General features: G+C 43.0%; 1 protein-coding gene across 1 annotated transcript in view; it reads left to right on the plus strand.

Annotated features, from left to right (window-relative positions):
• Nucleotides 1–4: 4 nt before the first annotated feature.
• Nucleotides 5–16,682, plus strand: part of POFUT2 (protein O-fucosyltransferase 2) — a gene marked incomplete at its 5' end in the record, with an annotated part of 26,446 nt that continues 9,768 nt past the window's right edge. The window contains 5 exons of the mRNA XM_025202199.1: nt 5–72; nt 621–871; nt 3,703–3,847; nt 7,571–7,681; nt 13,065–13,131. Of these exons, the coding sequence (XP_025057984.1) occupies nt 5–72; nt 621–871; nt 3,703–3,847; nt 7,571–7,681; nt 13,065–13,131 (642 nt within the window). The remainder of the gene's footprint in view (nt 73–620; nt 872–3,702; nt 3,848–7,570; nt 7,682–13,064; nt 13,132–16,682) is intronic.

The following is a 16,682-nucleotide window of genomic DNA, read 5'->3' on the forward strand; positions in this document are numbered from 1 at the left end:
CCCGCCCGCCGTCTTCCAGCCAGGCCACGGCGCCGCCTCGCTGCCCGGTGCCGCCCCCGCGGCCCGCAGACGGTGAGGAGCCAGTCCGGGACAGGGCCAAGGCAGGCTGTGACCTCTGCCTCCCTCCTCAGCTACGACTGGGCTCGCCCCCAGAGTATTTAGCCTCCTGTTTGGCCGCTGAGTGACACCAGTGATGCGGCAGCCGCCGGCTGGCGCCTTGTATCTCTGCCAGCCTCCCCCCTCCCCCCCAGTGGTGAAGCGAGCTGTTGCCCTTCCGACTTGGCCCCCACAGGGTTCAACCTGTTTGAGGGGATGTGGGGCGGACCAGGTTCTTCCGGTGAATCTGCTGGTTTTTGTTAGACCAGTAGTTGGAAAAACTCTTAGCAAGCTTTTGGGTATAAACACCCTTCATCAGGCTGGGGAAGCATCTGCAGTTGGTGTGTGTTGGGGAATGTCAAGCCTTACGGTTATTTACGCGCAGCCGCACACTCGTCCCACCCCCACCCACGAGGAAGCGCAGAAGACGACTCCAGGGCCACTTAAAATGAGACCAAAGAAGTGGGGGGGAAGATACGGGGTGGAAATGCTTAAAGTCTTTCTTTTCCCCTTGCTTTCTCCAGGTATCTTCTGTATGATGTGAATCCTCCCGAAGGGTTCAATCTACGCCGGGATGTCTACATTCGCATTGCTTCGCTTCTGAAGACCTTGTTGAAAAGAGAAGCTTGGGTCCTGGTTCTGCCTCCTTGGGGACGTCTTTATCACTGGCAGAGTCCTGATATTCATCAGGTCCGAATCCCTTGGTCTGAGTTTTTTGATCTTCCGAGCCTCGACAAAAACATCCCTGTCATTGAATATGAGCAGTTCCTTGCAGGTACGGTACGTTAAATCTTTCAAAGTCATTCCTTCTACTTACTAGAGTCTGGTTTCCAGTGACTAGACTGAAGTGTGTTAATGCAATATTTAGACCTTTTCTAAAGGGAAATCTTGGCAGTCTTGGCTTGATCATTGAGCAGATTCTGTAAGTTTCCTCTTACCGTGTGTTACCTGCGAACAAGATGAACCCAAGAGCACTGGTAGTATGCCGGCATTGGTGAACCCAAGAGCACTGTTAGCATGCCTGCTCTTGTGTGCGTATTCAGCGTGCTCAGTTTAGTTGTTTTGAAAGTAGTTGTCTAAAAAACAAGAAGCAAATATGAGTTAAGGAGAAGCACCTTTGCTAGGATGCAAATAGTGGGCAGACAGCTGATCCAAGTCAAAATAGTGACTTTCAAAGTTTACGCTGCAGTCTGACCTGCATTATTTTTCCCACCTTTCTTCTGAAAGGTATTAAAAAGCACATTTGTTCAGGACAGGCCGTTTCGTGTTTTAGTCAGGCTGCTCTTGCAATAGCAACAGAGCAGTGGCTGAACGGCCAGGATGAAAGGCGTGCCAAGTGCACTGTGCTGCAAATGCACAAAATTCTCATTCTAAGTGTTCTACATATCTTGTGTGAAAGATCATCTTCCTAGACATTGACTGCAGGCTATGTACAGGGACCTGAGTTAGCTTTGAACTGCTTAGCTTAAGTACTGCTAGCAACATAGCTACAATAGCCTGGAGCTCGGCACAGCCACAGCCTAGCTACTTAGGTATTTGCCCAGCTTTTCAGGTAGACTGTGCTGAACTTCTTGCCACTATGGCTATGCTGCTGGCTGTAGCCAAGCTAGCTTGGGTATGTCCATACTGCTGCAACTGCAGCTTGTTAGTGGCAGCATAAACATACATCTGTTAGACTGAAGTCCACTGATTAAGTTTATGGCACTTTTGCAACCCAGGATCTGTGAGCTTTGCTGCTGTACTAGCAATCTAAAAATGGGGAGGGAGGAGGGGGGATTTCCTTTTTAAAACATAAAAAATGGCTGTTCCCTATTGCAGGGGTGTCAAACTTAATCAGCCCTGCAGGCCAGATGAGGGTGTCTCAGCTGGTCTGCAGGTCAGATCAGGCTGTGCCAGAGCCAGTCAGCAGGGCGAGTCCAACAGGGTGCTGTGTGCAGCACACACCTTGTGCTAGCCCCCTGTGCTTTTGGCAGCACCTGCAGAGCCAGCCTGCATGCCACAGGCAGCTCAAACTCAGGAGCAGGGCTGGTGCGGGCTGCACGTGAGCAGGATCCAGCACTGCAAGCACTGCTCACGGTATAGAGGGTTGGTCCGGGGCACATGCTGCATTCAGTGTCACTCCAGACAGCCCTATGTACTGACTCCAGCATGGCTGGATCTGGAATATCCCCGGTGCCTGTGCTCAGGGTCAGTCTCTCATGGGCATCACATGCAGCGTGTGCACTGGACCAACACCTTGTGCTGTGAGTAGTGCTTGCACCACCAGGCCCAGCCCATGTGCCAGAAGGCTCTGCATACCACATGTAGCGTGCAGGTTCAGTACAAGATCCTTGGTCTGGATCGTGTGGCTTCATAGGCTGGATCTGACCTGAAGGCCATATGTTTGACACTCATGCCATACTGGATTCCCAATAAACTATGGTGAGACTTATTAATTATACAGTTTTGACAAACTGCCTTTTGGCTAAGTACCCATGTAGCTACTAAGATCAGGGTCCTGTATTCTCTTCCAGCTCTACAAGGCCATGTAAATAACTGATTTTTAACATTCATTAATGAGTCTAAAGTCAATCTGCACTCCAGTGAGTAATAACAGTTTCAAGGTAGGTCACTAAATTTAGTGTCTTATTAAAATATTTGACATGATTACTGTCACTATGAGAAAAAGACAGTAGTGGACATATATAGTTCTGTGCATAAAATAGGTATTCCTTATCCTCAGCACACAAACCTCACTAACTTTAAGTACTTTTAACAAATCCTATGGCAGAAGTAATTACAGACTGACTCTAGGACATTAGGTTTGAAAAATAAGATTCCTCTTTAATTGTAGAAGCAAAAATCATCTGAAAGATTAAAAATTCCATTTTTATGTGCATAATTAAAACAACCAAAGTTCCCTGAAGTTTTGTATTAGAAGGTAATTGCCGTTAGGATGACATACCAAGCTAAAGCCTAAATCCATCTTTAAGAGTGAGCGTAGATAACGTAAATGCTCATAAATTTACTGTATCCAAGGGGTGTCCAGTTTCCATGTCCTAGCCTCTTATCACAAGATTACCACAAGGGGGCAAGAGAAGGGAAGAGAGAGAAATAGAGTGAGGGGAAATTACTCTACTCAAGATAAAACTAAAAGGATGGGGAAGAATTCATGTTAAATAATAGATTTGTAGCCAGTGCTCCTTAAGTACATAGCCCTGTCAATATTGTATAATGTTGAGCTGACTAGGGTGCCGAGAGGGCTTCTAGTAGCATCCCTTTGGCAGCTTGGTCTCCCTTAGTTGCAAAGCAAATAGTGAAGCTGCACTTAGGCATTTACACAATATCTGCATTTAATATACAGTTTTCCAGAACTTCTTACAATGTAATCCATAGACAATAAATTGTAACTGCCATTGTGTTATACATGTAATTTAGTTCGCTGTATAAGTGGAGCACCTATGATACAGTTCACTTTGATCTTTTTTTGTGTGTGTGTGTGTAAATTTCCTGAACTTATAGTACGTTCAAAAGTATGGCAGATTTTTTAACAAGTAGTAGTGCTACTATATATAAAGTTGCATGGAACAGGTATTTGATGATAATCTCTCTTCATTTCCTGTTTAGAGTCAGGTGGACCTTTTATTGAACAGGTATATGTTCTACAAGGCTATGCAGAAGGATGGAAAGAAGGAACTTGGGAGGAGAAAATAGATGAGAGGCCATGCATTGATCAGCTCATGTACTCAAAAGACAAACATGACTACTACAGGTAATGTCTTGCAGTATATTAGATTCCTAATATCCATTTTTCTTTATTTGTGAAGAACAATGACACTTTTTGGCTTATGGGGTTAGGAGGGTGGGGTGTTAAGGGAAGTGTAAGTAAGAGATGCAATTTCAAATAAAACTGCTTAAGCAGAGAGAGGAAATTTGAATTTCAGCCTTGTAAAGAGACAGAAAATAGATATGGTATCCATTAGATAATTTTGCTTTTTTCTTTCCCCTGAGTCTCAAGGGAGAAAGATGTCTTATAAATGAAGGTGAGCCTGGGGAAAACTACTTTGGAAACACTTTTCTAGCAGTTATTTGAAAGTAATGCATGTATTATTCCTGATACCTTCTGTCTCAACTCCTAAAGGGAGGTGTCTTTTCTCAGGTTTTTAATACAACATTTTTTTTTCTGGAAAACAAGAAAAATTCTGACAATTCCCAGTTATGGAGAAACTTGAAAAATCACCTTGGGTGAGGTGATTATTACTTTTAAGAAATAAAATTAGAAATTAGAATCTCTTAAAAAGATAACCTTTAATTGAGGCTTAGTGCAGAGTAACTTTAAAAGCTATTCCAAGTAAAACTCATAGGATGAATATCTAAAGTCCCTATGGAAATACTTTCTAATGCCTGTAAAATTTAATCTACACTTGATATGGAACTACTGGGTTCTTCATTAATGGAAGCATAAATGGCTTCCCTGCAGCCATGATTCAGGTACCAGCAGTTGTCAAGGGCGTATTCTGTCAATTTGTTTAAGCATGAAGGCTGTTCATTTGTTTTTAATGTGGTCCTCACTGTAGTTATTCAGACATTTTTTAAACTCTATTGGATTATTGCAGTGTGTTCAGTGTGGGGCAGTGCCTTCTAGCCAGAGAAACCCATTGTGCTGAAATAATAACCCACTTTTATTCACAAGGAAAACAGTGAGTAAGCAGCAGTTTTCCCTCCTTATGAGACAAGTCAACTGAAAACATGAACTGTACTCTTTTAGAGGGAGGGAGTTTGTGGAAAAACTTACATGATACATTTTCAGCTAAATGAATCCTGCGTCCACCTGCAGGAATAATGTAGGAATAGTCCTTAGGAAGCTGCTTTACTTTACCCACATGAATGGGGTTGACAGGCTTCTTTATCCCTCTTGTCACAACCCAATGATTTTGGTGCCTCGGCACGATGGAATTTTCCCGCCACATGAGAGCCTCTTGCACAGCAAAGGTTTTTCTGCTGCAACAGAAAACCCCGGTGCAAGAGAGTTCCTGCCATTCGAATGCAAATTTGTGTCCCGCTATTGGCCGGTTCTAAATTATTCCTATGTGGCAGCTAGTAATTGGCTTGCTGGCCGTTTAAAATTTCGTGCGACTTCCGCCCAAGTCGGAGAACTTTGAGCACGCTGCAGAGTGCCTCTAAAGAGATCTGACTTGCGGCTGAGCTGATCGATAGACTGATCACCTATCGATTCTTCTCCCCGTCGCCGAGCGCAATCCTCGACGTACCCTTTCCCTGCCGGCTTAATTTGTGGACGGATTAGCTGGCCTGAGCCTTGCCAGCTGGAGCAACTCACATAGTTGTTCAAGCGACCGGACCACCTGCGTCGCGGCTACAAGCGGCGTAAGTAAAGTTTTTGCAACCAATAAGCTTTGTCTGCCTCTCTATTCACCAGCCCGCCCAAGCGACCGAGTGATTTCTAAATCATCTCGAGTCGGCTCTGGCCGGCCGAGACACCTCCCTCCTAATCCATTACTTTCTGAGTATAGAGACTACAAGAAATGAACAATATATGTCTCTGGGGCTGGTGGTTACGTATTATCATTTCAAACTGGACTTTTATATCTATGGCTGATTTGGAAGTAACAAAAAATGATAGAGGCCTAAAAGCTTACCAATGTCTACCCCGGCCATGCCATTGGTCCAATAAAAGATAGCACCCATAGGAATTCTTGCCCCTCATATATTTCCTGGATCATCATGGCAACAACATCATCTCAACACTGACAAAACATGACAAATTTATTCACAGCAGTTCTGGCTGACTTCAGTTACAGTTTTTCGTTTTGTCTTGTTTTACTCTTTTAATCCTTCTCACCCTGCAGAGCCAATACAGCTTCTGGGACAGAGGTAAGATTCTGTTCCTCTTCAATCCTCAACAGAATTGTTATTCACAAGTACCACTGTGATCAGTGCTTTCTACAAAATCTTCATAACTAGTAGTGATGGGGGAGCAGGAAGAAACTCAGCTTAATTGCTGGTCTCTTGGAGTTGGCAGTGACGGTGTTTTAGGATAGATAGCGCCTTACTTGTAAATTAAACTTTTTTTTTTAAAGTTTTATCCGGAAGCCTTGTGGGAGAAGTAAGCACAGAGCCTCCATCAGTGCCATATTTATAGTAATTATAAAGAAATAGATCCACATTTTGAAGGAATTATATTAAAGTGCACTAACAGCTTAATCAAAATCTATATGCTCCTTGTTATCAGCTGAACTGAGCTTAGGCCTACTTGTTTTTGAAAAGTTGTTGGTGACCTATTTTACAGGCTGAGAAGTATGCTTGGTCTGTTGGCATCTCCCTTACTTTGAGTGTTAGTATTGCAGGAAGTAGCTTTCTGAAAGGAGTTATTCCAGGAATGACACCTCAGATGCTGGCTAACTAACCTTGTACCATAGGGATGGCCAACCTGTGGCATGTGTGGGACAGTCAGTGGAGCAGCAGATAGGGCAGAAAGCAGAGCAGGAGACTGGGCAGGGGAAGGGGACCAGAGCAGCACTCAGTAAAGGTGCGAGCCTAAATTGTGGCACACCTGCCAAAAAAGTTGGCCCCTACTGTTGTAGCATAACTCTCAGAAGTCATAGACTTTGTGGGCAGGAGCTCCCAGAGCAGTGTTTTTCTAGACTTACCTGCAGAAAGCTTGCTACTTCTGGGATTGCAATTGGCAAGAGTTTAATTTGGATAATATGCTGTCTACTGTGATTGGTCACAACAGAGTAAACCCATGATAACTTCCCAAGGAAGGGAAACTGGTCAGAAGGCAGCCAGACCTTTCCCTTAAAAGTGAGTTCATTAAAACCTTTCTAGCTCTTACCTAGCATCAGAAATATTGTGTGCCACTGTATTTCTAACATTTCTTTTATGAGTCAATATAAGTGTTCTGGGCAGTTTGCAATGCTCAGTTGCTTTCCACTTAGAAGGGTTCTGCTCGGCACTGTCTTTCAGTCGCTTTGCAAATGGAAACACCTTGCATTAGTCCTAGAATATCCTCTGCTACTCAGTCTCACAAAGGAACTTTGTGTGAAGACTGTCTAAACAGTACTGTTGGTCTGGAACAGAATGTGAGAGAGGCTTTTTCATTTATTTTACTGGGGAAATTATCCTTTTCACTTAAAAGAAACAATCATCAACTTTTACATAAAATGTGATAAAGTTACACAAATAGATTTTTTTTTTAAATCCCGGGAAATATGTTTCAGGGGTTTTTAAAAAAAAACAACTATTAATAACAAAATATAACATGGATATTGGGGGACCTGACTCTAAACAGATCATTATTGAATACAATTGAAATGTAAAGAAGTTTTGTTTTATTGGAGGCTCTCCCTTTTTGGGGGGACTAAAGGTTGTTTTTTCTCTAGGAAGGTACTGTTAACTAATTCTGCTGTACAGAACAAACTCATTTAAGCATAGTGGCCTGCTGCCTGACATGTGGTGGTGTTGTTTTTTCTTACAGGGGCTGGTTCTGGGGTTATGAGGAAACACGGGGCCTCAATGTTTCGTGTCTCTCTGTCCAAGGATCAGCCTCAATCATAGCTCCTACTCTTTTGAAAAATACTTCTGCACGGTAAATTGCACCATATTATTATTTACTTTCAGATTATGTTTCCAAGAATGCATTTCAGGTTAAGAGACTGGAGTTAGGGGAAGCGCATACCATATTACATTCTTATAGTACAGCCATATTGGAGAGGTTAAAGTTTATTAAAACTGTTGTAAAATGGCTGTGACATCAGAGCTCCAAGTTACAACTGACTTCAAAGCTTCAAAAATACAGGCAGATTTTTCTAGGATATTGTTCCTGCTAGTTTGAGCATCAGTAGTATGTGTTGTCTTGTATTGAATAAGAAGCCATTCACTCTGCCTACAAGGATTTCAGTATCTAAGAAATACTGTATTCACTCAAACTCATGACAAGGATTTTTTTTCCCCATTTAACGTGATGGGAAAATGCCCCTTATTTTGTGTTCCCTTTTGTCCCTGTCCCCTCCCCCTTGCCACTGCTTACCCTTCCTTCAGTTTCGTCGTGGCTCTGGCTGTGCCCGAACTGGAGCTGGAATGAGGGTAAACAAAAGGTGGAGAAGTATGGGTGAGGGGGCAGGGCAGGGAAGGCAGGCATGTGCTGAGTGGGCAGACATGGGTGGGGGCAAATAGTAGTTGTGGGGCAGGTGCTGGGTAGCTGACAGCAGAGAGAGCAAGTGGTGGGGCAGGTGGTGTTATCTACAGTGGCAAGGTGTGAAAGGGACAGAGGTCAAACTGCTTGACTCCCACCACCACTTGCCCCCCTGCCACTGCTTTCCCTGCTGCAGTGGGGGTGGGGGGTGAATTTAAGATGACCCTTCAATAATTAGATTCTATACATGGAAAATTATAACATTTATAAATTTTCCATTTATAGAATCTACTTATTAATGTTATCTTAAATTCAGAGATTACTTGGATTCGAGTAATATGGTAAATATGGTACTTACTACAACAGATGATTCTGAGTATTGTCCCATATTCTTGTTTCTCAGCTTGTAGCCTTCCTAAAGCTCTCAAGAGCAGGTACCCACTTTTTGGGAACATCTTCTGGGGTTGTTTTTCAAAGAGAAAAACAACCTTGAGCCCCTTTCTGCTCTCCCTGAGTGCACATATATTATATGTATAGGCATTTTCTGTCCTCAGCCTTCCTTGCAATAGCTGGTTGATCTGCTGTCAGGAAAACAAACAAAGTTTAACACTGAAATTCTACTTCTTGAACATGATGTGTCACAGACTTCCACTGTCAGGGAGTAAAAGATATGTTTGGGGAGAGCAAGCAGCTTATGTTTCTGCTCTCAGGTGCAGAGAAGGACTTCTTGGTTCAACAAGAGATCTGAGATCCTGTCAATATAAGAGGAGACTTAAGAGTTTGGTTGGGTTAGCCTAGCAAAGTGAAAGTTGAGAAGGAGACACTATTGCTCTCTAAAATTGCACGAAGGGGTAGGAGTACACACCAGAGAGGAAGAAGCAAATAACATGCTGGCATAAAAACAAATGTTTTATAAACTGGTCATGAATTAATTTATGCTGGGAGGTACAAGATGCTTTCTAATCCTTAGAACAGTGAGGTTCTGGAACAGCCTGGCAATAGGAGTAGTGGGGGCAAACCCCCCCCCACCTTGTTTTAAGAATGTACTTGATCAATTCATGGAAGCTGATGTGATGTGGTGGTTGCAATAGCAAGGGACTGGAATCTAATCCAGGAATTCTTTTCCATTTCTGTGTCTTGTTGTTTCATGGCAGCAGATCAAAGGTGTGTTGGGAGGACAGCTGGGACTGGTGGCATTGCAGACTGCTACACAGGAAGAGCAAGAGGGAGCTCTGGGCAAGTTTCCTTCCCTTTGGTTGCCTTGAATATCAGCAACCATGCTTAACCTGTTCTCCCCCACTAGGTTTGACTGCCTCTCCTTACATCCTCCACAAAACAGATGGAACATGAATGTTTTGTCCTTCTTAAAACTGCTTACAAGGTGCCATAGGTGAAGAGGGTGATTATTACATTCAGGATGAGGCATGTATTCTTCTTAAAACATATGAAATTCTTTCTGATTTCACATATGGAAAATAGCTGTGACACTGCCAATTAGAAAATTATAAGTATACAGTACTGCTTTATTACAGGCAACTTTATTGATGAAGAACTGAACAGACAATAAGGCCAAACTCTAAAAGTAATTTTTGGATGCACAGCTTTGTCACCTTCAGATTCAGTTGGATCTGGGGTGTGTTCAGCACTTCTTGAAAAAAGATTCAAAATTAATATAGTAATTCAGTGCCCACCTTTGGAAAATTTCACTTTTTCTTAGGAAGGTCTGCAATAGGGCCATGAATAGAGCTCAGGTCTTACTAAATCCCAGTCAAATCACTTACTAAAAAAGTATAGTCTTATATTTATGATGCATGAAGAAGCATTACTAAGAGTGATCTCATAATACAGAGTATTATTCCTACTGTATCAAAATTCACAAGAAGATTACAGTTCTCACCCCTATTGTAATATTTAATTATGCAAAGTCCCTGCTACACAGAGACATCTCTGATTTACTTTGCTCTTGAAATATTGGTATTTGGAGTTGTATAGTGATTTAAAAAAACACAATATGAGTTTATAGTTCAATTCATAATCAAATACATGTAATACATGAAAACTGCTCTAATGGAATGTGAAGATAGAGTAAATATTTTTAAATGTCATGGTCTGTATTTGCAAACACGCATAGGTAACTTCACATTTGAAAGGAGTCCCATGTATATACCATATCATAGAAAATTAGGGTTGGAAGGGACCTCAGGAGGTCATCTAGTGCAACCCCCTGCTCAAAGCAGGACCACCCCCAACTAAAGACCACTCCCAGAGCTTTTCAAGCCAGGCCTTAAAAACCACCTCTCTAACCCATTCCAGTTCTTCACCACCCTCCTAGTGAGAGCGTTTTTCCTAATATCCAACCTAAACTTCCCTTGCTGCAACTTGAGAATAATTGTTCCTTGTTCTGTCATCTGCCACAGCTGAGAAGAGTCTATCTCCATCCTCTTTGGAACCACCCTTCAGGTAGTTAAAGGCTGCTCTTAAATCCCGCCGTCTTCTCTTTTGCAGACTAAGCCCCCTCACCATTTTCATTGCCCTCTGATTGACTCTCTCCAACTTGTCCATATCCTCTCTGTAGTGGGGGCCCAAAACTGGACACAGTACACCAGATGTAGCCTCACTAGTGCAGAATAGAGGGGAATAATTAATAACGCTCCTACTAATGCAGCCCAGTATGCTGTTAGCCCTCGTGGTAACAAGGGCACACTGTTAACTCGTATCCATCTTATTGTCCACTGTAACCCCAGGTCCTTTTCTTCAGAGCTGCTGCTTAGCCAGTTGGTCCCCAGCCTGTAGTAATACATGGTGTTCTTCTTTCCTAAGTGCAGCACTTTGCACTTGTCCTTATTGAACCTCATGAGTTTTCTTTTGGTCCAATCCTCCAATTTGTCTAGATCGTTCTGAATCCTAGCCCTACTCTCCAGCTCATCTGCTACTCTCCCCAGCTTGGTGCCATTTGTGAACTTGCTGAAGGTGCACTCCATTCCATCTTCCAGATCATTAATGAAGATATTGAACAAAACTGACCCCAGGACTGACCCATGGGGCACTCCACTTGATACCAGCTGCCAACTAGACATCAAGCCATTGATCACTACCTGTTGAACCCAACAATCTAGCCAGCTTTCTACCCACATTAGTCTAGTCATCCAACCAACCCATACATGCTTCCTTAGCTTGTTTCCAAGAATGCTGTGGGAGACCATACCGAAAACCTTGCTTAAGTCAAGGTATATCACGTCCACTGCTTTCCCTGCATCCACAGGGCAAGTCATCTCATCATAAAGGGCAATCAGGTTGGTCAGGCATGACTTGCCCTTGGTGAATCCATGCTGACTTTTTTAATTATTTGAAAGAGAAAAATGGATTCCTTGAGGACCTCCTCCATTTTTTTTTTTCTGGGGAATGAGATGAGGCTGGCTGGTCTGTAGTTCCCTGGATCCTCTTCCTTCCCTTTCTTAAAGATAGGCACTATATTTGCCTTTTTCCAGTTGCCTGAGACCTCCCCTGGCTTCCACCACAGGTTTTAAAAGGTAATGGCCAGCAGCTCTGCAATCATATCAGCCAAGTCCCACAGCACCCTTGGGTGCATCCTGTCCAGCCCCATGGACTTAATACACATCCAGCTTTTCTGAGTAATCCCTAACCTGTTCTTTCACCACTGAGGTGAAAGAATGCTGCCATGTGGTAGTGCCGCTGCATATCAACCTTTTATGTTAGGCAGTTTATATAAGGCAGCAGGGAGCTCAATGATGTCTCTGCTCATGTGCTAACAGCAGAGTCTGCTTTTCATAGTATTAGTTCTGACATTCTTTTTTGATCTATTTTCAATGAGGAAGATTAAACCCCTTCATTTCAAAATAGCAGTGTTTACCCCAATTAAAGTTTTGAGTATCATAGTGTATATACACATGTCACATTTGGAGATGTCTCAAGGGTTTTTTCCTCTTTCATCTTCACATTACCCTGTAAACAGATAAGTTTACAAGCAGAACATTAAGTTTGTATTTCCTATCTTTAGAGTGTTTACAGTTGTAACCTAAATATTCTATCAACATCAAATGTACACCTGCCGATCTTCAAAGGGAAAAGCCTAAAATTAAATTCCTTAGTAATGCTGCTACAAAGCTCTGCAGTTGTATATTTAAAACTTTGTACAGCTGTAATTCCAGCAGAAAATAGTGCCACAAAACCATACAAACCATACCTTCATAACCAGTGGACACTGATAAGATGTATGCACATTGTAATACTGTTCAGTTAATATTAGCTTGAAACTCAGTGCCTGCATGTGTAAAATTATCCTCCATAGACATTTGCAGAATGTGTCTGTGTGCGTGTGTGTGAGTGCGCGTGCATGGGCGCATCTTGTTTACTTTTTTGAGGGCTGTTCATGCTGATATGAGGTGACTCAAATATTTTTAGAGTATCATTTTCTCTGTTAAGATGTGATCATTTTGTTACCTGTCTTCACATCGGCCATAGCTGCAGATCACCTGTCTTTCTGTTCATGGTCACAATAATGCTGTGGCAAGTATAGCAAGTGATATTAGCATTTTAATTTGCATTAAATTATCTTAAATAAGATTGGTAGCTAGTAATGAGGAGAGGCAGGTTTTTTTGACCAAATAGTACTTCATGCATCCATGGTAAGCTGTGAATTACAATTTGAAAATGCCTGCTTTATACAAAACAGATTAGGTGTGGTGTTTACTGTAAACAGAATATGCTGAAGTAATTGTTTCATTCTTTGTGTCTACTCAGGACAAGAATAGAGACATGTAATATTGTAAGTTTATCTTTCTAAGGGAATTGTGCTCAGATTTACAATTTTTAATAGGTCAGTGATGTTAGACAGAGCTGAAAACCTTCTTCATGACCACTATGGAGGAAGAGATTATTGGAATGTGAGTATTTTTTAGTTAGCTTCTCGAGATTTTCTACTTGATTTTAATTAAAATCCAGTACTGGGTATGCTTACCATTAATGATTTTTGGCTGCCTTTCTGAACTGACACTACAACTGTGGGCAATCTCTGTTGCAGCCTAATGGAGCAGGATTCATAGCTTCTTTGTCAGACAGATGGATGGAATAAATCACCAAAAATGTCCTCTTGCTGCTTTGGGTGAATCTAGCCCAGAGGTTTGTTCCAGTGTTCTGTTCCCAGGGCTTCAATCCCGAAAGGACCTCTATAATGGTAGATATCTATGTCCAGTGCATTGAAGTCAATAGGACTGTGACCATATGCAGTTTCTTGTCCATTTGGACCCAAGATTATAAATATTTGAAATAGGATTTCCCAAAATGTTCAGCATTGGCCTAACTACTCCCAATGAAGTGAGTAATAAAACTCTCATTGAATTCACTGGGAGTAGAGTTAGGCCAGAATTTAGCACTGGAAAATCCCACCCAGAGAATCTGATTGAAGTTACCAGGGTACAAAAAAGATTTTCATTGCTAAATCAGCAATCCACCCATAGGAAAATAAGGCATCAAGTGATGATTCAGCAGTGTATTGAATGTCTTTATCCCCCCGTTTCTTGTGAAGCTGAACTAGATTTATATAATCTCAGATTTCAACGTACTGGGTGTGCCTACACGAAATGCTACTGCACAGTGGTTACTGCACATGTATTTAGTACTTATATAATCAAGTACTAAATAAATGTACGGTAAGTGGAGTTACTGCACAGTAGCACCAGCAAACATCTTTTAAGTGATGCTACTGCACAGTAGCCTAATAATACTGCACCAGTAGCGTATTAGCACTGTTAGTGCTGTGACGCACTATTATGCAGTATTATTTGGCTACTGCACAGTTAGCATCTTGTATAGATGTGCCCACTGGTTGCAAATACAAGAGAGTTTTGCTGAATAACCCAAAATGTCACCAGTCACTAGGGCATCAATCAGTGTTTATTCAGTTGTGCAACCATTAGGCTAAGAATCGTTGTGGAAAAGCTACTCAAATTCCCAGATCCAAAAGGTAAATAACTGTGGCTTCATTTTGATGATGGTGATGGAAGCTTTCATATTTCTAATAAATTCAGCATTGTGAAAACTGCTAGTAAAATGACCTGTCTCACTTCAGGTACTTCCTGTCAGCAGATACCATTTCTACTGTCTAGAAATGTCTAGATTATAACAAAGCGCCCTCCACAGTTTGAAACTTTGCCACTTTGCCCACTCCTCCTGCAGCCAATTTGATATATCAAGCGTATATCATTTGATATATCAACCATAATTTAATATGTTTGATTCCACCCATGAGCCATGCTGCTTGCTCCAGTTGCCAGTGATGTTATCAGTTCCCGTTTCCTTCTGAGCTTCTAGAAGTTTCTGTATAATTTCTTTGTTTCCAAATAGATGCTACAAAAACATTGATCATATCATACCCATTTTAACTGATTTTAGTAGGTGTTTTAACCTAATGAAACAGAAGCTTAATGTTTGTTCTATCAAAACACTTTTGTATATGTTATGTTTGTACAAATTTTTACATGAGGTAGCCCAAATGTGTGAGGGCCAGGGAAGAGAAAATCGTCCAATAAATGTTCTCATAGTTTTTCTGCTTTTCACCTTATGTATTTTTGTAGCAATGAGAACACAAATGCCAAGAGACCACTGCCAAATTAATCTCCTAGTAAATGTGAGTGCTGTGGGCCAAGGATAAAGATGATGTAGTATAATATGTATTTAAGCTATAATAGCAGTGGTATTATTACTGAGGTATGGAAGGTCCATGGTGTTTGATACATGGACCACAGGTAGTTAACTGGTTGGAAGCCCAGGAGTGCTGACCTATGACACTACTACTAGTTTGTGGCTGTGTCCACACATGCAATTAATGTTTAGTGAGGCTACTGCACAGTAACATGCAGGAACATGTGTACTCATGTTCCCTATAAGGCATAGATTCGCGCCTAATGAGAGCAGCCCGGTTCAGGGCTGTTTCTGCCCTGCGCGGACTGCCTGACCAGCCAGGGGGAGCTCCAGGCTCCCCCAGGTACCAGTCCAGGGGCTGGCAGGAAACATGGGAGCCAGTCAAAATGTGCACGGGGCCAGGAGAGTGCCACCTGCAGGGGCAACTATCTCCTGGCCTTGTCCCCATGGGGACAGGTCCTAATGTGCACAGGGCTGGGAGAGCTATATTGGTTGCAGTGTCTCCTGGCCCTTGCCCCGTGGGGATGGATCCTGATGTGCACATGGCTGAGAGAGCTGTCCCAGCAGCTGGGACTGCTGTTTCCCAGCCATGTGGAGAGTGGCTGCATCCCAGCCACCGCTATGTCCCAACCTGGTGCATTCTTGGGAGCAAGAAGAGGGTATCAGGCAATGTAGGGCCCCTGCAAGACGCAAACGGTAATCTCGTGGCTACGCCAGACAAGAAAGCTGATATTTTAAACAATTTCTTTGCCTCTGTTTTCTTGAACAGGGACAGGAACATCCCACCTACCAGAGGTAGGGACAATCTTCGGGATAGCTTTGTCACGCCTTCAGTCAGTGCAGAGGTAGTTAGGGATTTTCTGGAAGGGCTGGACATTTAAAAATCTGCAGGTCCAGATGCCCTCCACCCAAGGGTGTTGAGGGAGCTGGCAGGGGTCATCGTGGAGCCCTTGTTCCGGCTGTATGAGCATTCATGGTCATCTGGCCAGGTGCCAGGGGATTGGAAATTGGGTAACGTCCCTATTTTCAAGAAAGGGAGGAAGGAGGACCCAAGTAACTATAGGCCCGTAAGCCTCACCTCGGTGCTCGGGAAGATCTTGGAGAGAATCATCAAGGATCACATCTGTGGGGGGCCAGCAGGGGAGATCATGCTCGGGGGCAACCAGCATGGGTTCATCAAAGGCAGGTCCTGCCTGACCAACCTGATTCACTTTTATGACCAGGTAACTAAATCCTTGGATGATGGTGTCGCCGTGGACGTAGTCTTTCTAGACTTTAAGAAGGCCTTTGGCACTGTCTCTCACCCCATCCTCATCAATAAATTAAGCGACTGTGGCATTGATGCCTACACAGTTGGATGGGTAAAAAATTGGCTGATGAAAAAAAATTGACACTCAGAGAGTAGTGGTGGATGGGTTGTACTCAGCCTGGTGAGATGTGAGCAGTGGGGTACTCCAGCGCTCAGTCCTCGGGCCCACACTGTTTAACACTTCATCAGCGACTTGGATGAGGGGGTGGAAAGCACGCTGTCCAAGTTTGCTGATAACACTAAGATGTGGGGCGAGGTGGACACACCCGAAGGGGGAGAGAGGCTGCAAATAGATTTAGACAGACTCCAAAAGTGGGCAGACAAGAATAGGATGGGGTTCAACGTAGACAAATGCAGGGTGCTGCACCTTGGGAGAAGGAATTCACACCATACATACAGGCTGGGGAGTTCCTTTCTTGAAAGCACAGAGGCAGAAAGGGATCTTGGAGTCATTATTGACTCCAAGATGAACATGAGCCGCCAATG

This window comes from Alligator sinensis, unplaced genomic scaffold, assembly GCF_000455745.1.
Source record: "Alligator sinensis unplaced genomic scaffold, ASM45574v1 scaffold566_1, whole genome shotgun sequence".
Classification (NCBI taxonomy): Eukaryota; Metazoa; Chordata; order Crocodylia; family Alligatoridae; genus Alligator; species Alligator sinensis.